General features: G+C 40.7%; 1 protein-coding gene across 2 annotated transcripts in view; it reads left to right on the plus strand.

Annotated features, from left to right (window-relative positions):
• CHST11 (carbohydrate sulfotransferase 11) overlaps positions 1–22701 on the plus strand; it is a 176459-nt gene that overhangs the window by 66993 nt on the left and 86765 nt on the right. For both annotated transcript variants that reach the window (XM_051608285.1, XM_051608286.1), the window contains exon 2: positions 12024–12109. In XM_051608285.1, the coding sequence (XP_051464245.1) occupies positions 12024–12109 (86 nt within the window). The remainder of the gene's footprint in view (positions 1–12023; positions 12110–22701) is intronic.

Genomic DNA, 22701 nt, shown 5'->3' on the forward strand with positions numbered 1-22701 from the left:
GAAGGCATCACTTAAACTGTAAGTTTTATTCCGCTTTATATTTTTAAGTTGAAACTGTAAAATATTTTCAATTTAAATGCAGTTTTGCTTTTCCAGCTTTCAAGAACTTGTCATAAAATTAGCCCACGTAGAGGCAAGAGCAGCACAAGACTAAAACATCACAGAAACCTTCTTTGTAGCCTTGGAAGGTTTAAAGATAGACAACTAACCTAAACTTATTTTCTGCAAATAAATGCTTTAAAATTAATTCTCTATGCTGATGAGCCTCTTTGTTTTAATGATACAATATTTGAATGTCAGAATTACTCCTACACCGATGCATATAGAAATGAATAAATAAAGAAATCAAACTGGCAAGTGGAGGTATATCAATCTCACACACAGAATAGTTTATAAAAAAATCTTTGACAGTTTATAAAAATAGCTGTAACTGGGAAATCATCACTAAGCAGATACATTTCCCATGAGATCCCTGAGGGACCAGATTTTGGGCTGAAGCTGGTTTAAAATTCTAATTTATGATCCAGAGCAAAGTATAGTAATTTATTGATCAGATTTACAGGGAATGCAAATGATAAATGATAAATGGAGAGGAAGAAAACAACAAGTTGTCAATACAGATTTGTGAATGCCTTGTGACTCAGGTGGCAGCCCAATTTTAGCAAGGATGAGTGTGTAAAGGATTAAATTCCAGATGATGCTGAGTAGAGGTCACTCTTCTGTTGAAAGTGACATCTGAAAAGGGTTTGAGAATGATGGATCTCCAGCTGACCTGCCTGCTCCTTGGCCACAGGAGAGTTCAGGCTGCCTGGGAGCACGTGTGAGGGTGGGGAACAGAGGTGGATAGAGGAGGTTGTACTCATCCTATGGGTCCTGCCACAGCCTTTGCTGGGGTGCTGTGTCATGTGGGGGGCACCCTGATTCCAGCAAGTTGTAGTGTCATCTTTGAGTGTGTTCAGAAGAGAGCAAGAAGATGAGGAAGTGCCCAGAAAACTCACGGCAGAAGGATGGGAAGTTAGGAGATGCCTTGATCATAACGTATAGGTTCCAGTATGGAGAGCTATGGCTGTGAGGAGCAGACATGCACCACACCGTGGCTGGAAGGTGGGGTAGGTCAGTTCAGCTTAGAAAAAGGGAACGTTTGGGATGGAAGGTTTGACATCAAATCAGTTTCTCAAGCTGGATTTTCTGCTGCTGGCAGTTTCAGAATGAAGGTAACTTGTCTTTCTGAAAGATGAAGTACAGCTTAATTGGGCATTATTTTGTGAAAGACTTCTGGAAAGGATGCTTTCCTTTTTTTTTCCTCTCTGTTCTGCTCTTTCTATCCCTCTCTGCATAAGAACCCAAAAGTGTGAGAACAGAATTTGTTTGCTATGGAAAAACATTTTAAGTCCATGGTTCTACCTGGCAGTTTAGGTGTCTGTCTCCTTTAGAGTCATACTGTCAGAGTGATCATGTATTTTACTTACTGGTCACCAGCTGCAACATTACTAGAAATTTCACTGTTAATTTGGCAGGTTATTTGTCACTGAAACCAACATTTATTATTTTGCACGCTAGTAATGAAATAATATTATTAACAGTAAAGGTCAGATAGATACCCAGTATTCTGGAGCCTTGAAATAATGTGAGATTCCTTCATTGCTGTTTATTCCAGAAGAAAGCTCTTTGCATGGTGTCCTCATATATATTACTATCCCATGCTTTATAGCATATCCCTAATATTTGGGGGAAGAGTCTCAATCAATTTAAAATGTTTAGTCTATCCAGCACCCTATTTGGAAGATGTGTCATTTGTAACTGCTACCTGGTTGGGTTCTTCCTTAAATGCCTTCATTGGAAATAAAATCAGAGAAAGATTTTCCCCCATTCACTCCTTTTTCATCCTGGATGTTGGCATTGGAGTGGATACGCCTTGTATTTCCTCGCTGTAGACAACGGGTATCACAAGGTTTTAGTTGAACTCATTGAAACTTGAAAGATAAGCAGGCACTAAAAGCTCATACATTCACGGCTCTGAATGGTTTTCTTGTGTTTGGAATTTCTCCTTAGAGAAAGACAGATCCAGAGTGCTCAGTACATCATCCAAGGTTGGCTGTAAAGCTGGGCTCTATAATGGAAATACAGATTATGCTAATTGAGATGAAGTTTTATAGTGCTAATGTGTATTTGTCTGTCCTGTGTGCTGAAGTGCAGCCTGTGTCTGAGGGAGCTGACAATGTCCTATTCATATGTAAAATATTTTGAAGAATCTGTGGTTTGGAATATTTCGAAACTGTTGCATGAGGGGATTCTTACATCTGAAAGCAATATTATCTGTGCACAGCTCTATGCTAACAGAGGGAGAAGAGTATGTGGAAGCAGCTTCCCAGCCCCCTGTGTATGGATGTATAGATGTATAGATAGGAAGGCACGAGCACCAGAGAGCCTCCACGGTCCAGTGTGGCTGGTCGTGGCCCACCACACCTGGGCCTGCCCTGATCCTGGTCAGCTGAAGTGAAAGCCAGCTGCTGGAAAAGTAAAAGATCTTGCAAAGAGGTGGATTGTGTCTGTGCGCCTTGAGATTACTGGCAGTTTAGAAGTATTAAAGAGAATAAACTCTTGGAATAAGACAGCAGAGCCTGCCTGTGTATTAATTATTAGTCTGGACATTTTGCAAATGGCAGAATCAGGCCTTTTCTTTTTGTGCTGCTTTTTTCCTTTTAATATCAGCATTAGGCCTTCCCATTGCCAAGGAAGTAGCATCCTTAATTTGTAAGAGCTCATCTGCTTATCCAACAAGCTGCAGTCGTAATCCTCTTTGCCATAATGACTGACTGACTGCTCTGGAAGTTATTACTGCAGGATTTCATACTTTCTTTCCGCTTATTGTTTAGTGCTTCTTTTTTGTAAAGAAAATGATTGTTCATAAATCACAGTGAAGTATTTGGAGGATGTGATCGCACTAAGAATGTCAGGGGTGCTGCTTCAGCAGTGGTAAATCTTGGTTCATCTGGGCATGTCACTAGGACAGAAATGACATGTGCCCCTTGATTTCTGTTTGTCACATCAGATGTACATATGTGTGTGTGCAACACTTCTGCCTGAAGTTTGGAGACCAAAAGTTTGAGCCTTTCCTGGCTCTGGGTTAAAATGACTGCTGAAGCCCTATTTTCTATTCTGCTTGGCTTGTGAGAAGACTTGCTGTGTATACAGCAAGAAGACGACTTGAGCATATACATAGCAAATATGATTTTGTGTTTCATCTTCAATGCACATCTGTTGCAGAACAGCAAAGAGACAGTAGCTCAAATAGACTGCAGCTGCAGCAGCTGTTGTTTTCATTTTGACCATGATTCAAGATAAATGCTTTTAAAATTACAGGTTTCTAAAGAAACCTTCCTCCTTTAAAGGTTTTTCTCTCACTGCCCCCTCCCCCCCCCTTTCTTTTTTTTTTTTTTTTTTTTTTGGAACAAGCTCATACATCATGTTTGTTAAGTAGTCTGGTACTGACAGTGAAATGGAAGTAGTGAGAAATACAGAAAAAGAAATCTAGCTTCTAATTTTTTTTAGGACAATGCAAATGTAGCTGCTTTTTTCTTTCTTTTTTTTTTTTTTGCCCCCCCCCTTCATCTGGACCTACATTTACACGGTTTTCATTTGAACTTGCATCAGAGAGATGAGATATAGCCAGCTATCTACAAGCTTGAAAACCAGGCTGATAAGAAGAACAGAGGATTCAACTCTGCTATTAAGAGAACCCAGCAGCAGATGTGCCTGCTGATGTTGTTACAATGAGTATCTGAAATTGGAGGGAGGCATGTTTGGAAGCCTGTAAGCTTCAATAGAAATTTTCCAACCTTCCCAGATTATTACAATCTCATTTTGCAAAACACATGGCTAACTTGTAGTGAAAAAGTAGGAAAAAGCATGAAGTCCAGAAAGAGCATTTTTCTTTGCTTTTTGATGTACTGGATCCACATTGTTCCTTCGTGCAAATTCATAATACACGTGGTTTGTTTGTGAAATACATATTGTTGAAGTAGGTCACAATTCCTTAGTTTCTTACTTTGTAGAAAGTTGCATTTGAGATGAAAAAAGAAAAAGAAAGAAACAAAGACCTTTTTTAATTGATGTGGACGTTAAAAAAATATGTATTTATGAAGACTTAGTTCTGGGAGAAAATAAGTAGACCATTTTGATAATATTTTGGGACATCTGGCTTTGCTTGTGGATGGTGTAAACTGGGGCATATACAGAGATGAGCAGGCAGCAGAGGTGGTCAGCAGTGCATCCACAATTGACTTGTGAGATTCTGTGATGCACTTGAATCTGTATTTCATGCCAGTGTAAACAAGGTTGTATCTGAAAAGTTCTGACCAAGCCTAATACAGTTTGTAGTTTGCACCCACAAAAACTGCCTGCTTTAAAAGCAATGACAGCCTCTGTGTGGCAGAGATAAACAAAAAAGAGCTCTTCTCATGTGAAAAATAAAGCCTATGGATAAGTCTCTTGATTTAAGTTTGTGGATAATTTCTTGAGACTTCTAAAGAAATTCCATATGGATTAACATTTTTTTAAAATTACTGGAAAAAGTTGCTCATTGTTCATTAGCAGGAAAGATGTGCTAATTTCTGCCACATGCAATGTCTGTAGGGTGGCCAAGGATCTAAGTCTGTGCATAATTTCACCCAAGGATATAAACTTCCCCACTGTGCCCAATTAAACCCATCCCCATGCTAATCTGCGAACAAACAGGATAAAACACAAATTTATTTCTGGAAATCTGTCTAAAGCAAAAATTAATTAAATATCTCTCTATTCTTTAGAGGGCATTTACAATCTTCGTAACTAGTGATTAGAGTTTAGAAACAAATGCTAAGATTCATTTCTTTGCTGTGCTAAGATTCATTTCTTTGCTCTGCCAAGATTCATTTAGTGTAACTTCACCCATCGAGGGTTGCTAGTCAGTGGGAAGAAAGGGAACCACCCCCAGAGGCATGTGGGGTGATCCATCTCTGCAGCTGTGGCTCTCTATTAATTGTAGGAGCTTAAACTGCTAGCTTAGGATACATCTCACTTCCTAAAATGAATTCCATCTGTAGTGACCAATTTGCTTTGTGGCAGTTTTAAACTTCTTTCACTCTGTTTTTCTGACCTGTGAACTGAGAACTATTATTTAGCTGGTTCCTGGTCCCATAACTAGTGCCTTTGCTGCTTGTCTCAGTTGCAATCATGTCACAATGATGTGACCTCTTTGTTTTTCATCCTTCACTTTTGGTGTTTCCATCCCCTATCTTACTTTAACAAGTCCCTCTGATACTTGAGTGGGAGTAGAAACCTGGTGGAGCTTTAAAATGTTGGAGGTTTTGGGATTGTTTCTTTTCTATGTTCATACAGCATCCAGCTCTGTAGGGTCTTTAGTTTGTCTGGGAAGTGCAGTGGTGTTACGTGGCATAAGGTGCTCTGGCCACAGATGTTTGCTTGTTTCTCATGCTGAGTAAAAAGCCCTGTGAGGTGAAATCTGCTTCTCCATAAATGCAGAGAATAAGTATTATCCCATTCTCTGTATTTAAGACTTTAGCATGCTCACTTACAATATTTAATCTGATTTTTACTTTCTAAAAATAGCTCTCCCAAGCTCGAGCAAAGAAAGCTGCAATTTTGCCTTGAGAAAAAGAAAGGCCAGATAAGAGTTTAGTCATAAATCCTTGTACCTGTGATCTCCAGATGAAGGGCTGATAACTTAGCCTAAAATCCTGAGCTGAAGGCAGCAAAGCACAAGGCACCAGATGTCACAAGATGTTGCTATCAATCTGTTGATCTCGGTGAACCTCTGCAGAAGGATTAGTGTTCATAAATCATGGCCAGGAGAGCTATCTACAAGTCTCGTGACTCGGGCTCTGGAGTCAGTGCTGGGTGGCAGCATTTGCATTCACTCCTCATGCTCCTGGTTGCTGATTATAAATTAACTGTTTCATACCACTCAGTGTCTTTAGCCTGATTAGTCTGTAGCAGGGAGCCCAGGAATTTAAATGACATTTGAAATGAGGTTGTCCTTTTGTCGCCAAGTTTCCAGTTTTTGCCAGTGCTTTGGACTTGTCCAAAGTCTTGCAGAGCAGGTTATTGTCAACTATTATGGAAGGCTCATTTTCCTGAAGCAGAACGAGCTGGTTACTAATGAGAAGCTTGTTCAGCATGATTTTAACTAACTCTCTGAAAGGTATGTGGACAGGATGTTCCAAACTGCAAAATATGCAGTTCAAGAGCCTCTAACGATCTCTGGAAAAGGGCTGCTCCTAGGGTCACTTACTTAAACTTTGCCCTGAGTATTTTCATGCTTCAGGAGTGTTGCATGTGCAAAATATTGTTGGATTGAGCCTTGCTTGGTTTGTGTTCACATGTGGTCAGTTTGCCCTGGACATAGTTCTCACTGGTACAGATGGAGCAGTACTTTCATAATACCGTTTACAGACATATGCTTATGATTAAGCTGTGGATGTCTCAGTGTCTCTGAGAAGGTATTTAATGTAGTATTTGTGTATTTCAATGCTTCATCCTAAGTCTGGGTGAGAGTTTGGAAGACAAACCGTGTCCAGATCTTTAGCCAAAGAGAATCTCTAAACCTTTAGTATGGGTATAATTAATTATTCTTGTTTTGCTTTAAAAATGCAGGACATTTGAGGGCAGTACCGTAATTAAACATGGCTAGAGACATGGCCAAAAATCCAAGTAACTGTTTTGATACTGCTATCTTGACTGGGCCAAGTGCCACTAATTTTTCTCTCTAGGTTGAGTAGGGAACATTTAGGTGAATGTTCAGGCCCAGGCCAGTTGTTCACAACTCTAGAAGATGGTACTGCATTATGTACCTGCTCTTTACTGTCCATAAGATGCTCCATGGAAAGCATTAGCCCTGGCCTGGAATTAGGGGCAGTTGGACAGCAGTGTTAGCTGGAAAGCAGTGTCCTTCAGCCAAAAGGAGCAAGCAGACTGCTGTCAATTTTCAGCCTTTCGTACAAGAATCAGAGCAAAACCAGGAGGAATAAATGTGACTTTTTTCTTTAAAACAAGAACAGGATCCCATCCTCAACCAGAGTCTCACCTTGCTGCTGCCAGTGCATGCTTTTTTCCTTAGCAAGACAATTTGTATCCCAAGTAGGTGGAATGAATTACGGATATCAGCTTTAAGCAATGCTGTATTAGGGAATTTCGTCTCTGTACTTTAGACCAATGTCATGAAAAATTAAAAATTAATGTCCTCAAACTTTTCTCAAATATTTGTAATAAGAGACAATTAATTTAAGAGGCAGTGAACCAAGTCAAAGTTTTTACTTTGTCTTTTTTTTTTTTTTTTTTAATTGTGCAAGTCATTAGAATAGTCCAAGCAATGTAAATAAATGTTACCATCAAGGAAAACAGTTGCTAGATAGCAGTTGAGGAATTTTTATTGTACAGAAGCATTGGAAAGGGGAGCCTGTGACATTTATGGGATTGTAGCATGGCAGTGATACAGGTGGCTGCTGAATGCACACACCCATCCTTTGAAATGTCACTTGTCTCTGTAAGTCCACTGGAAGAAGTGACAATTATTTTGTGTCTCTTGGGGCAGAGTAGTCTCCTCTGTAACTTGATCCCACACAGGCTTGTGAGAAGTGGTTTCATTTGCCCTTCGGACACTTTGTGAGGAGGTGACCTTTATGGTTTTAAGTCTCTAGCAGTCTTAGTTCCCTGAGTTTTCCCCCTCTTCTATCTAGGCAGTCCCAGTGTTCACATACCTTTCCAGGCTGGTAGTCTCCCAAGAGAAATGCCATCATGTCCCCTCTCTCAGTTTCTCTGTAGCTCCTGACAGGGAGAGGCAGAAATTGGATTGATGTGGCTTCTTAATTTTTATTGTTTTCTCCTTCATTATTATTCCTGTGGGAATACCAAAGGTCTCCCATTATGGGACAGGCCTTTGTAGTTACCAACTGCATTATAAATGCCTGCTGCCAAGTAGAGGTAACAACTTAAGCCTGGTTTGTGTGTTTCCATCTGAGTAATCTTCAGTCTCTGAAATGTCACACAAAAACCTGAAGGCTTTATACCATGGCTGCCTGCACATCCCCCCTCCTCACTTCTGCCCACTATTCTAGGCACTGTTGTCTTGCATTTTTAGCTAGATGAAAGCTGGAGGTCACATAATCTCTCGTAGATGCCAGGATCTGGTAGGTGCTTTGCCATGTGCATTTACTCAGTCACTTGTAATTCTACCTCTGCCATCACTGGTTCAGCACCTGGGGGACCTGGGAAGGAGATGTTGGTAAAGACCTCAGTTGTTGGACCATGGCAGGAGTTTCAAAAGCTGCCTGGCTTCAGTGATACTTCAGTTTGATACTTCAAACTCTGAGTATGCTCCCAAACCATGTTGTTCCAAAGGATGTTTTTAATTTGAGGGATCTACATTTTAATTCATAGTCATGGATCAAGATGGTGGCAAGGCCTCTGGACTTGTTTTCAGCACAGATACTAGAAGAAGGTTTGGCTGAGAAATGCTGTGTTCTCATGCTCAGAGGACTGTAATTCACAGGTCAAATTCCTGCTCTTGGTACCAGCAGGTCTAAATAAAGAGTTTTCTACAAGTTGTGCAGAGATGCTTCGGTTCTGAGATGATTTAATGCCTGCACATGTAGTTTCCTTCTCTCTATGTATATATAGACAGATGTCTATAAGCTTTCAATTCTGCAGGACTGTTTATCTTTCTCGCTCAAGGAACTGAAATTTGGTGTGTAGATAACACGCTTTCCAGACTTGCTGTTAACTTAATGAATAGTGATTCCACAGATTTTAACAAAATGGGCCAAGATTACATTTTGGACGAATCATTCCTAGAGGTGGAAGAAAGGCCTTATTCTTAGAACTCTTGTATTTAAGTAGCAAACTAGTAATTCATTCAGTTGCTCACAGTCCTTGCTAAATTCAGGGGATTGCTGATTTTGCTGCAGTTGCAATATTAACACCACTCTTTAATTATTAAAGGCATTAAATGCTTCTGTCAGCTGCTTCACGCACTTAGTGAGCATGAACATGTTCTTCTAGTCAGTTCTTGGAGCCATGCATATGCAAGACTTATCATTAGATTCTAATTAACTCTAATTATGAATAGAGATCAGCCCAAGCCATAAAATGTGAATTTAGATATCTACTGTGTTAATATGAAGATTTGATGAAGATAAAGGGCTTGGTTTTTTTATACTTTCCCTGCAACAGTAGCATGATGGAGTCTTAGTGAAGGTGTTGTTGAAACTAGTATTACTGCAGTTAATGTCCATACTACAGTTTTCTTCCTGCAGATTGCTGTAGGTGAAATTCAGGCCAAAAAGGTGTCATTCACATGACCTGAGAAGTGAAGACAGTAGAAGACTGGTTGCAGGAGCACTGAGAAATTGTTATGTCCAGAGGCATGGCCAGCAAGTGTTTTGAACTATATGGTAAACATTCCTGATAGTTATTCACCAAAGGACAGTGCAAAAGGTGCGAGTGGGATTTCTGCTCAGGAAAGAGGACTATTCCCCTTTATTTCGATGCTACAGTTAAATTCCAGGCACAAGTATTTTCCAGTTGTGCACAGAGCTGCTGCTGTGTATGACTGGGTCAGGGTGTGCTGTTCCTGACACTGATGAAGAGGGAACTGAGTTCTATGTTGAGCTGCTTTGTTGCTATGCTAACTCCTCAGTCTTCTTCTAAAGGCTTTATTGGAAAAACAAACCAATTAAGAAATATTTGGAATAATAAAAAAGATGTAATGGTTTCCGTGACTAAGGTTCTACATTAACATTTCACTTTTGCTGTGGAGACAGTTGCTTTTTGTTTGTTTGTTTGTTTACATCTGGGATTCAAATCTTTCACATTGTGCAAATAATTTTATCTTTATGGCTTTTACTGCTGCATATAAAGTGTTGCTGTGTTGGTTCTTGCTGCCTAAGTGAAGCAGGAAGGGATAAATTTATGCTTGTTCCTGGTTATTATATTTATTGGAAATGAAAAGTGAAGTATTAAATCAGGGAAAAACACACTAGGATTATTCTTCTTCATTTTGGAACAAGGAATCAGTGTTTCAGGATTATGGTTATTCACAGTCTAATAACGTGGATAGACTGAAACTTTCCCCTCTCCCTTTCCCCCTGCTTTGTTTTTCTTAAATGGAAACAAAGTGTTTTGCTGTTGACTGAAAGGCTCAATTTTAGAAAGTTTTCTTGTAACAGTGAGGGGGTTACAAAATTATTTTTGAAGCACCCCCCGAACATAGTTCCTGGTACAAGAGTGTGATGGGGAATGACAGACTGGGATGGACAGGAGCTCTGTAGTTAGAATGACTTTTGGATGTCTCACAACCTTCCTTTAGTGTTTTCTTCCTCAAAGCCCTTCCAGACACTGGAAGGTGACATTATTAATGAAAAATATTTTAAAAGTTGTAACTGTTTCTAAACACTTTCTAAGTTAAGTTTTAAAAAGGCACAGCGCAAAGGCAAATAAATTTGCAGTACTTGTCTGTGACTAAAAAACACTTGGAAGTTAATCAGGTATTTGAACATGTAAATTAAAATTATAGTCTCTAATAACATTATTGTCCTAATTGTGAAGAAAATAAAAATGTTTACCCAGTTTGTTTGCTAAGCATATATGTTCAACTCCTGCCACAGGACCTATGGAATCTCTCTTTGCTCAGCAAAAAGTGACACGACGTGTTATTAGATAATTACCTTGAATTGAAAAATAGATACAAACTGAGCAAAGGAATTTTTTGGAGTGGAATTGTGTACAGTTTTCTGTGCTTCATGCTGCTTGACATATCAATTATGATTGTGTATCGTCTCTCTGCATTAAACCACTACTTGACTGTCTTTGACTCCTGGCTTGAAGCCTGCAATATCGTGCCTGCCAGTGGTGCAGCTCAGAACTATTGCTATGGGACACTTTGATAGTTCCTAGTTACAAAACACGTCAAGCAGTGGTAGAAGCATGCTTGACTCTGCTTGATGCCTTTGAATTCCCAGTGGGAACATCTTTCATTTTGGTTGTGTCTTAATTAAACCTTGACAAGACAAAACTCCTCTCGCTGCTATGGCTGATGGGGGCATCTCATTGCCTGATTGCTTCTGTGGTTAGCAGAGCAAGCTGGGGGCAAAGGACTGTTTGCAGAGGAGGATGTGGGCTGTATGAGATTAGAAGGACAGGCAAGCTCTTCTTTTTCTCTTTGCTACAGACAGTGGTTGGATCCAAATGGCTCCTTATGTAGACTTTTATGGCCACAAAGGTCTAACTTGAAACTGATGATCTCTGTGCCTGCTGGGGCTCAGATCAATGCCTCTCCTGAAAAGGCTTTATCATCTACAATGCTCCTTGATCAGACCTTTGACAAAGCCTTTGGTTTGAAAACCTGCTGGTCTCCAGCTGGGATAACATAGCATATGTTGAGTTTCAGGTCACTCAGGTAATTGGTTGCAGTATGTAGAGCAAAATACAGTTTGGAGCACAAAGTGCAGGAATGATTGACTGTATGTGCATCAGGTACTGGAGTTTCTGTTGTAGGAAAATCTAAAGTAACAGCTGAAAAGCTTTAAAATCAGATGTTTTGATATTAAGATCCTATGTACTTCTGTATTTAGGCTGAGAGAGGCTCATACATTGCCTCTCAGAGATTCTGATTCAGGAATCCATCCAACTAATCTGTGATGACTAGATAGACAGGTACCTAATGCTCCTGAAAATCATGTTATTTTGGTCCCTATACTTGAATTTTTGGGCACCCAAGCTGGAAGTTGTTGGACAACAGGGGAACAGGGGAACCAGAGCTTTTTTGGTTTTTTCCCCAGTAACTTTCAAAATAAATAAAGGATTTACCTCTTGGACAATTTCTAGGGAAAGTGAAATGAAGAATTAAGAGACACACTGTCTCTAGAATCCCCTGATCTGTCAGAAAATCTCTTCTTGGTGTAGATACTACAATAGATTACTGCTAACCAATGTTTCTAACCTGTAATAATTTCCATTTCGCCTTGCAGTAATGCGTAGAAATCCATTTGGGATGGACATTTGCTGCCGGAAGGGATCCAGAAGCCCACTTCAGGAACTGTATAATCCCACCCAGGTGAGTGTCTCATGACTGTGGTCAAACTTCTCAGTCCAGCATTGAAATACATTCTCTCTTGGAAATACTTGGGCCTGTTTTCTCATTTTTAAATATCTAATGATGCAGACTCCTCCAACGTTTTTTTAGGTACCTAAAAGGTATAAAAAAGTACCTTGTAGATCTCCTAGCTAGAAGCCAAGGCATTGTAATTTAATCTGTTGATCAACACACAGAGTGGCAGGGTGGGGTGAGAGAAAGTGACGTGTAGTATGTGAAACAGGGAGTGTGCTAAGACTATAAATTGCAATAATAATACTTCAATATCATTTCTGTGGCTTTCAGGTAGCCAGGTGCCCTTCGTGTCCTGGTTCATTGCCTGTATAGGTTTTAGACAAACACATTAGCTCACGCTCTTCCTTATACTGTTTGCTGTTTAACACCTGATGGACTTCATAAGAGCTTAGGATAATCTCAGGTAAGGTTCTTCTTGTGTCAAGCAGTGCAGGAAAGCTACCTGAAATTCAGAGCCCTGTTCCCTCCTTCAGACCTACACATGGGCTGAATTGGCACATTCAGGAGCATTTCCTGTTGGCAACCAAGAGGAAATGCTGCCACTGAGAGAAAATGCCAGCTGACTATTAAACATATTTATTGAGGTTTAACAACTGCCCATTATATATTTATCCATCGATGAATACATTGAGTTTTACTAAATTGGCTATTAAGGGAAGTGACTATCCCAATAAATCTAAATTGTTAGATTTAACAAGGCAGTAAATGTTTTAAATACTGTTTGATTATGAAGACACTCACTGTATAGTGTGCAAAATGAAGTCTAAGTGATTTAAAGTGTTTATATGAAAAACTGACAACAACCCAAAGATGTGTGATATCTGTTATGTAGTGCAGTAAAGCTCCATTTGCTCGATAGTATTGTTTTTATGAACATAGGCTGACTTTCTAATTCAATTTGAATTCTGTGCATGGCAGGAAACATGAGTTTATCATACTAATATACTGGTCTTTATTGACCATTATGGGAGTTGGCATTGCATAAATGCAAAGTGCATGTAAAAGCTCTGAAGAGGAACAATCCAGTGCTACAAAGGAATATTACCATTTGCAGGTTAAATTTAAAGACTCTGCAGATCTTGAAGAAGAGCAGGTAATGAAAAAGAGGCTGGCTGAATAACTGTTCTCTCCAGGGTCTACTGTGTGTCAGTCAAAACCTCCTTGCCCTTTAAAGGCCATCCCAGAAGCAAGAAACTTTCCCACCCATCAAAGGGCCATAATCCCAGATTGGGATTTATTGCAGGCTAGTCAGCTGAAATTTCCCAAGCTTCCTAAAGCAGGGGATGCAGCTGGTGGCTTCTTCACTGCCTCTTCTTCCTTTCTGCATGTCCTGACCAAGCAAACCATTTGCATCCCTTTCCAGGCTTGCCTACAAGCCAGCCAGAGAAGTTGATGCGTGAGGAAGAGCAGCAATTCTTGCAGCTGATGTTGAACTAAGAAAATGATGGTTTTTTACGCCAAAGTGTTCCCATCAGCTCACTGACATCCATTTTTATCAAGTTTTTTATTTGTTCTTGGTAATTGTTTTCTTTTTGGATGAAGCTTTGCATGCTGCAGTCAGCCCTAGAGGGACAAGCAATGTCAGGCAATCGAGTGTGTGCATTTTGGGAAAGCAGTAACAAGAAAAGGTGGTGAGTAGTGCCTGCCAGAAAACAGACTGGATATAACCTCTAGAATATTTCTTCAAGTATGTGAGTCATCTTTCCTTTTCCATTTTTGCCCAAAGAACAGTCTGTCTCACTTTTATTAAGGTGGCAAGCTAGAGGCTGGTCCATATTTTGGCAATAGGGTGCTTGTTCTTCAAGAACTCACCAGCAGTTGTGAGGGTGGGGGAACAGAGATCAGACCCCAAATCTTTATCTGCAGTTCCTTGCTGAAGCAGTTGTGATCAGCCATTTGTAAAGTCAGTTCAGAAGTCAACATACAATAAATATGGAAGAAGGCATTTTTGGCCAAAATCTCTCCTTTTGATATAGGTAATGGAAACACTGATTAAATGTTTAACCCTTGACCATCAGAACCTGTTGGACTCCTGGTGCTATGAACCCACATTTTTCTCCTGGGTGCCTGTGGCTGTGTGCTGTCACAGGAACTTTTTTGCTCTTACTTTACCTGCCTCAGAGGGCTGATGGAGCTGATCGAGCAGATACTTGTAGTTCTCCTTGTAGTTCAAAGGAATCTGTATAAGTCAAACATCAGACTTAGGCTGCTGAAAGATGCCCTGCAGCCATCACTTTGGATTACTCCAAGCTAGGTGCAGTTGTGATTTTTTCAGGGCCAGAAACATTAAATATTTAATGTGTCCATGTGCATGTGCAAGGAGGATCCAGGAAACTGTAGATCTGTCAGTCTGACCTCGGTACCAGGGAAGGTCATGGAGCAGGTAATCTTGAGTGTTATTAAAAGACATATGGAGGATAACCAGGGGATCAGGCCCAGTCAGCATGGATTTATGAAAGGCAGGTCCTGCCTGACGAACCTGATCTCCTTCTATGACCTGATGACCTGACTATTGGATGAGGGAAAGGCTGTGGATATTGTCTATCTGGACCTCCAAAAAGCATTTGACACGGTTCCCCATAGAACTCTCATAAAAACACTGGCTGCTTATGGCTTGGATGAACATATGATCTGTTGGATCAAGCGCTGGTTTGACAGTCAGGCCCAAAGAGTGGTGGTCAGTGGAGTCAAATCCAGCTGGGGCCAGTCAAAAGTGGTGTTCCTGAGGGCTCAGTGTTGGGACTGTTTCTGTCTAACATCTTTATTGATGATAAGGACATAGAGTGTATCATCAGTAAGTCTGCAGATGACACTAAGCTAGGCAGGAGTGTTGATCTGCATGAGGAGAGGGAGGCTCTACAGAGAGACCTGGATAGATTAAATCATTGGGCTAATGTCAATGGTATGGGCTTCAACAAGGCCAAGTGCTGGGTCCTGCACTTGGGCCACAACAACCCCATGCAATGCTACAGACTTGGGGAAGTGTGGTTGGAAAGTGTCTGGCAGAAAAGGACCTGGGGGTTCTAGTTGACAAGCGGCTGAATATGAGCCAGTAGTGTGCCCAGGTGGCCAAGAAAGCCAATGGCATCCTGGCTTGAATTAGAAATAGTGTGACCAGCAGAAGGAGAGGTGATTGTCCCCTCTACTCAGCACTGGTGAGGCCACACTTGGAGTATTGCATCCAGTTTTGGGCACCTCAATTCAAGAGAGATATTGAGGTGCTGGAGCGAGCACAGGGGAGGGCAATGAAGCCGGTGAAGGGCCTAGAGAATAAATCTTACGAAGAACGCTTGAAGGAGCTGGGAATGTTTAGTTTGAGAAAGAGGAGGCTGAGTGGAGACCTCATCAGTCTCTACAACTACCTGAAAGGTCACTGTAGAGAGGTTGGTGCTGGTCTCTTCTCACAGGTCATTAGCGACAGAACAAGAGGGAAATGCTTCAAGCTGCAACAGGGGAGGTTTAGACCAGAAAGGGAGATTTGGCTTGGATAAATTCAAAGGTAGTAATGACCTGGAGGTGGCCAAAAGGGTGATTTGATGGTTTGTAGGAGGTGAATCTTAGAATTGCAGTCAAAGTTTTAGTGGACTGATTGTAATTGTTCATATGTTTGGTGGAGAAGAGGATAAACAGCGGATATATCACTGAATTAGGGCCAGAGAAGGTGTCCATAATGAAGTCCATGTGTTATTTATATCTTAGTTGAGTATCTGGCCTTGTGATTATTGTAAAAGTAGGAACAATGCTTTTGCGCTTTTGCCTGTTGTAATAGACCAGCATGTGGGAAATGCATTTGTCTGTGGACAAAAGATTTCTTCTCTAGGGCTTTCACTGCAACGTTTTTCTTGAGCACTAATATACCACAAGAGAAAGAAAAGTCAATATGACTCAACTGGATTTACACTGAGTAAGTGGATTTCCAGGCTGTGGTCTCTGCATACATGGCAAGCAGTATGCAGCACATCTTTGAGACTCTTATTATCTCTTCCTTTCATTTTCAGTTGGAGGTTTAGTGATAAGATGCAAAGGTACATGCAGCAAATTTTGTGGGCTGAAATGGACCATTTCTTTAATGAGTTTATTAAAAAGCCAATTTGTGTCTGTATTGAGCAGAACTATTTTCCTTCACACACAGTTGTAAATGGAAAGAGGATTCAATTCAGATGTAACTGAGCACAAATGGAAGAGCCTTGCAGGAGTGTGACATAAGCTTTCATTGTATCATGAGTGGGTTTGTGTTTTGTTGTTGTTGGTTTTGTTTTGTTTTTGCTTGTTTTTTAAGATGAAACCCCAGGAATTTAAGAATATGAATAAATAAATATTTGCAGAATTTATTCTTAGAAGATAATGTATACAACTGTGTCTTGTAATTTGCATGACTGTGTACAGCCTCACTAGTCCAAAAGTAACAGATAATTGTGGATCTGCCCATGAGCTGGAGTCACCAGGAGTCTGGAACTGGGCAACATCATACTTAAGCCTTGCTCGCTTTAGTGGTTAACACTGGTCCGTTTGGTGAAATGTGTGTACTACTGAATTACAAGCAATGGCAAAGCAAAACAGACCAAATGTTAAAGGAATGAGAATTAATTGCATCTTTACAGTTAGAATTTGTCTTCTAGTTCTCAAGATTAACATTTAATTCTCATTAAATACAGGCTGCATAATTGTTTGATCTAACTATCTAGACTACTGAGAGGAATACTGCAGAGATCCCGTCCTATATCCACTGGGATCAAAATCCAAGGATGAGTTTGTATCAGTTTCCAGTTTGACATTGCCTGACTTTAATTCTTGAGTCCACATGACTATTTCACTAAAGATCATGCTGTTTGCCATTTGTTATTTGCCTTTTCAAACACATTTCTTTTTGTCAAGTAGATGTATTCCTAGGTGGCTGCTTTTGGTGTAGCTGGAGCCAGGATATCTAGTGATTTTTTTTAAACCTGGTGAGTCAGAGCTGTGGACTTTGCATTGCTTTTGTGTTACGAAATTGCATTGGACTGGTTTGGAGCAGTCATTCTGAAATGACCCATTTCTTTTGTGACTTCTGCTTTTTTTCTCCCTTCATTCCAACCAAGTGAAAGGAAGAGAGTGAGCTGTTGCCTTGCAGACAGTGTCTATGCATCCTCAGTCACTTCAGGCCACAAATACTCCTTTCTGGGAGATGCCATGTGGCTATTTGTGGCTTATGGTGCCTCGGTAGCATCATCAAAAATTAATCAACTTCCATCTAGGTTGGTAATTTCCTGTCTTCATTGTTTTCCACTTACTGGGTTCCTGTACTAGTTCCTGGACAGAGGTTTGTGGTGAGCTTTGTGGTCTGAGCTCTGTGTACATATCATCCACTTTGAATCAAAGGTTCAGACGCGTAAAACCTGATATTTCTGCCCTTGGTGATCCTGAGGTGCTGAGCACTGTGCAGCTTGTTTCTGTGTGCTACAGGTTCTTGCTCTTAGAAACACAAGAACCACGGTCATTGAGTAGGATGAAGGGTCCAGTTCATTTGGTGTTTTGTCTCTGGCAGCAGGTGACCAGGACAGACTTCAAGAAGGATAAAGGACTTGTGATACTTTGCCAGCACACAGAAACCTGTGGGTCATGAACTTCATGAGCCAGATGTGTATCTTTATCAGCTCCATCATGCAAGAAGCACCTGATATACCAGACAATTCCTGTTATCACTCAAAAAGGGGGGAAAAACATAGGTATCCAAAATTACTTGCCCATTTCAGCAAGACAAGATTACACTAGCACTATACATTAGTGCTGTACACTTTTTTCCCCCATTTTCACATACGTTCTGGGTGCCAAATTTTCTCCTAGAGAGAGTAATACAAATATCTTGATGTGAACTTAAGAGTATGAGAAATAGTGCGATTTATCTAAAGAACAGTTAATTGGTATTTCTTGATGCATTGCAACTGAGATTAATAGTCATAAATATGTATATGTCCTTCTTGAGGGCAAGGAGTTGCCCAAAAGTGTTATCAGTACTGAAAACATATGTTGTGTGATTGATGCTGATCTGTAGGCAAATCTGTGCAGATAATAACAGCGTGGTAAGTGCTGCTTATAATCACAGTATTTGTTTGATCATAGATTAAAAACTGCTTAATGGAAAAGATGCAGAATGGAGACATAGGGAAGAACAGTTAATGTACAGTGCCAGACTCTGGCTACATACTCCTGTTGGTAAACAACAACTTTCTATGTAATTAGCCTCCCTTGCTGCAGCAAAATGCCTGCTGGTGAAAGAGGAGCTAATTGATTTACTCCGTAGACGACTTCTTACGCGAAGACGTCACTTACTGTCGTGCTTGAAAGTCATAAAACAGCAGCTGACCTTGGATGAAATATTACATTAACCTTAGCAGAAAAATTGCACTAGTGAGAATGCTTTGTTATTAATTACTGATTACAAATGATAAAAGCCTGTTTTAGATGCTGGGAAAATGACTTTGGGAGGGTAGGGTTTCAGGTACAGTATGCTTCATAGATCATTCATTCTGACATGATGGATGCCTTTGTAAGTCAAGAGGAATTAAGCAGACAAGTATGTACAGTGGCTACCAGCACTCAGGGCCAGAATTATCCCCAGGACATGCTCATTCAAGTTACTGCAGTGCATTTGGATGAATTTTTGGGCACCTGTGTTTAATAAAAGATTTGTTACTTGCATGAAATGAAAAAAATGCTGTAGTCACTTGAAATAACTCATATTAACCTGATAGGAAAAGAAGCAGCAGGGACATCTCTTTTTAATTTCTCCAGTCCTTGGCTCATATTTTATTATATTGAGACTATATGAATTTTAATATAAAGGCTTTCCGGAGGCATAAAAGTATGAGAGGAAAGATTTAATAATCATAGAATCCTAGGAGTTGGAGGGGACCTCGAAAGATCATCTAGTCCAACCCCCCTGCCAGAGCAGAGTCACCTAGAGCTCATAATAATGCAGAAAACATGTCCAAAACCAAAAGGGTTGTATGTGTTGGAGCAAAGAGAGGATAACACAGCTTTCAAAACTGTATGCAACGTGTGGTCTCCCTGTTAGGCAAGCACTTGGTTAGCTGGGTGAAGAGAAGACCTGGGCTCCAGCACTCTGACCCAGTGTCTTTCAGCAGCTTTGTGTTTATTGTCTCCAAATTGGACCTCTGGTGACCTGAACCATGTTGGTTCAGTCAAAATGGGGCACCTGCCTCTTTCTCTGTATTAAGTTCCTTTTTTTTTTTTCCTCTCCACTTGAAATGTACATACCAGGAAACCTGGGTAATGATACCTCAAAATGCAGGAGGATGTGGCAGTTTGGAAGATTAGGAAGCAAAAGGCTGTGGGAGAATATTAGTGTTTGCAAACAGGTGTAATGAGCAGAGATTTCTGCCACTGGCTCTGGCAGAGGTGTCGTGCATCCTTCCTGGCTGTGCTTCATCCAGCACTTTGACACCCCTGGCTACATAGCTGTATCCCAATATTCTCAGCTTAGGCCCTGTAAATTATATCTTCCCTTGCTTATTTCTGGTGCACGTGGTTTCTGGGCAGCTTCTTCCATTCTGTGAAGGATAGTAGTTGTATTTATTTAAACATTTGCCTTATTTTTCCCTGTTTTTTTGTTATCAAACAGGTTTCTTAACTCTATGTAGCAGAATTGTAGCCCACTTGCAACAGGGCCAGATAATCTCTTTATAAATCCAGAGAGTCCAGCTGCAACCTCTGTCTCCCTGAGGGACTGTAATGTATCCTAATAGACATAATTATGAAAATGAGAGGATACAGACATAAAACCTATATACTGGTACTTGTAATTCTCATTTACTCTCTAACTTTTATCTTAAGGAGGGGCATCAGGAGTTGTTAAATTTGCAATTACTTTCGAGAGATTAGATTCTCCAAGTCCCATTTCTACAGACCTTAACTGTGTCTGATGTAGCACCTCAGGTCCTACAAACTGACCTGTAATATGAATTGATATTGTATGTAATATTGATATGTATTATTCATTTATGTTTTAGCTCTGGACAATATAAATTAACCTCAGTGATATAACCAGCTGCACCTGACCAAAGCTTCCTTCAATAAAAGTGCAATAATCTGCTTGTCCATTTATGCAGAGAGATTTAGGAATGCTTCTCTGTAAATACCACAGATGAAACAAGATTAAAATAGTGCCCCTTGAAATATGTGGCTGCAGAAGCCAATGTGCCTTTTGGGACTAGTGTGCTAAGGAAACTCAAGGTGCTGTAGGGAGGCAGCCTGTAGAGTTTTTGTTCAAGGGTGTAAATCACTAAATCAAGCACAAGTTATTGAAGGGTGCTTTCCAAGTAAGTTTTCTCTCTGCTGAAGTTTGAGGGGAGGTGGGTGGGTCGAGCCGAGTGCCACATTCTAATCCGTACGGCTGGTTTAGCGCCCTAGGGAAGCTCATGTCCCCTCCTACTGGGATGCTCTGCCTGGTTATGGACAGGGCTGAGTAAAAAGGTCACCTGGGAAAAATGCCATCTGGGGATGGCTGAAGGTAGCTGAGAATTTGGACTGAGTTCTTCCAGCAGTAGTAGCTGGGAAACACTTGGGTGGCCTTGGGGTTAATCGCACAGGGGTAATGATGGACTGGACGTAATTATCCCACACTCGGCAGCAGGGTGCTCAAATAATGTATGGGGGTGACACAGTGCAGTGAGTGTCCTCAGTCTCTCCTGTTGATGCTGTTTCGTGTTGTGAAACTAAACAGAAGTGAGTAGGATTTCAGGCTCACAGGCTAATCCTGTGATAAATAATAATCATTAATCCTGGGATAATCATTAATCGTCTTGCCATGATGATCTGAGGCTATAATAGAGTAAGAGCCTTGGTCATATTAAGACCCTTTGTTCTCTTCTCTTGGTCTAGCAAAATAAGGAGAAAATTGTGCCTTGCTCTTACAGTCTGGTTGTCTGATATTGTCAGACACTCGTGATGGCAGTAATTAACAGCTCACTGAATCCTCAGTATGAACCAGAGGGGCCTGGGCTGTCAGTGCTGATGGCCAGGGCACTCTCCCAGAACCGGATGACCGGGAGCCAAATCCCTACAAGCTGAGGACATGTGCCCCATGCACGGGAAACACCCTGACTGCTGGTTGTTGAAGTTGTTCTTATGTTTGCTTGTTTAATCATCAGACTGAAAGACTGGATGTTGCAGTCATCATCACCTGGGCCAGCCACACTTAAAACTGCTTTTATTCACTCTTTTTTAGACCTTGCTTCTTACTCAAATGGAAGAGGTGTGGAAAGGAAAGGAAAAAAAGTGTTTTCACTAGGTATTACCTGTGCAGCATTTGAACAGCAGAAGCAGTGTTTATCTTGCGTATGTCTCTTTTTCCTCTACAAAAGCAACAAGCAGCAATCATCCTGGGGCCACTCAAGTAGATCTTTGTTGCTGAGCCAACCTATAGTGGTTGTATACACTGATGTGGATGGGGTCTTATGTTCGAACTATCCGTGCATTTGTGGGGCAATGGCAAAATGGGGGTGGGGGGCCCAGAATGAAAATAAATTTTTGTTTCCTTCACACTGGGACTATTGCATGGTTGCGTTGGAGAGGGAGAGTGGCTTTATATTCTAGGTTTGCCAGCATATTGCCAGTGTGGGTGTTTCTGTCCATTCATAACCTTGGGGAGAAAACTGAAACCTGATCTCTTGAAAACAGATGCCAAAACTCCTAAGCGCTAAAGAAGCCAAATTCTAGTTACAATACCTGATCCAGGAGATCAGAAGGGAGCTATAATTGCAACCAGTGTTTTATCTCCCTTTTCACCATTTCACACATGGCATTGCAGTAGCAAATGCTGAAGAGTGCAAGTCTGGCACTGAGAAGATTCCCCGTTTTAAAAATTTTTTCTTTTTTTTTTCTTTTTTTTTTTTCTGGTGGTGACACGGTAACTACAGCCAAACCAAAAAGAGCTGGCAAACTTACAGTGCACTGAATTTTCTATGTTTTCCTGGTGCCTGGAAAATCCAGGAAAGAGTGTTCCTTTCTTTTCGATCCTAAATCACATCTAAACAATATTCTGAGTGTGGTTCCAGCACAGGGCTAAAAGGAACATGTTACATCCAAGCTTTAGAGGAACAGTTAAAAACCCACAGTACCCCACAGTCAGATTGCCTGGCTGCACAGCAAATTAGTAAACCTCTGTAGCTATCAAATTGATGCCCTAATCTAAATTCTTTCTCCCTGTAAACATGGGCTGTGTCTTAGATCATTTCAGACAAGCATCTGGGGATTAGTAAGAGGAAGTGAATATGAATTCAATTAGAGGGCAGAGATGAAGGTACAAGCTGGTGTGGGGAATTTACATAAGGAGCTGAAGTAACAAAGACATCTCTAGCTGGGAGAAGACAGTTGTGTCTATTTGAGTCAGGCTTGGCTTTTGCCTTGCATACATTTTACTTATGAATTAGTAGTTGAAGGAGTTGTATTTACATAGCAGTATAGTTAGTGTTGTATTTTGGGAGCTAAGCCTTGATGTCAATAAATGGATGGAGAGCTGGAGAGCAGATGCACAGTGG

The sequence above is a fragment of the Apus apus genome, chromosome 1 (assembly GCF_020740795.1).
Source record: "Apus apus isolate bApuApu2 chromosome 1, bApuApu2.pri.cur, whole genome shotgun sequence".
NCBI lineage: Eukaryota > Metazoa > Chordata > Aves > Apodiformes > Apodidae > Apus > Apus apus.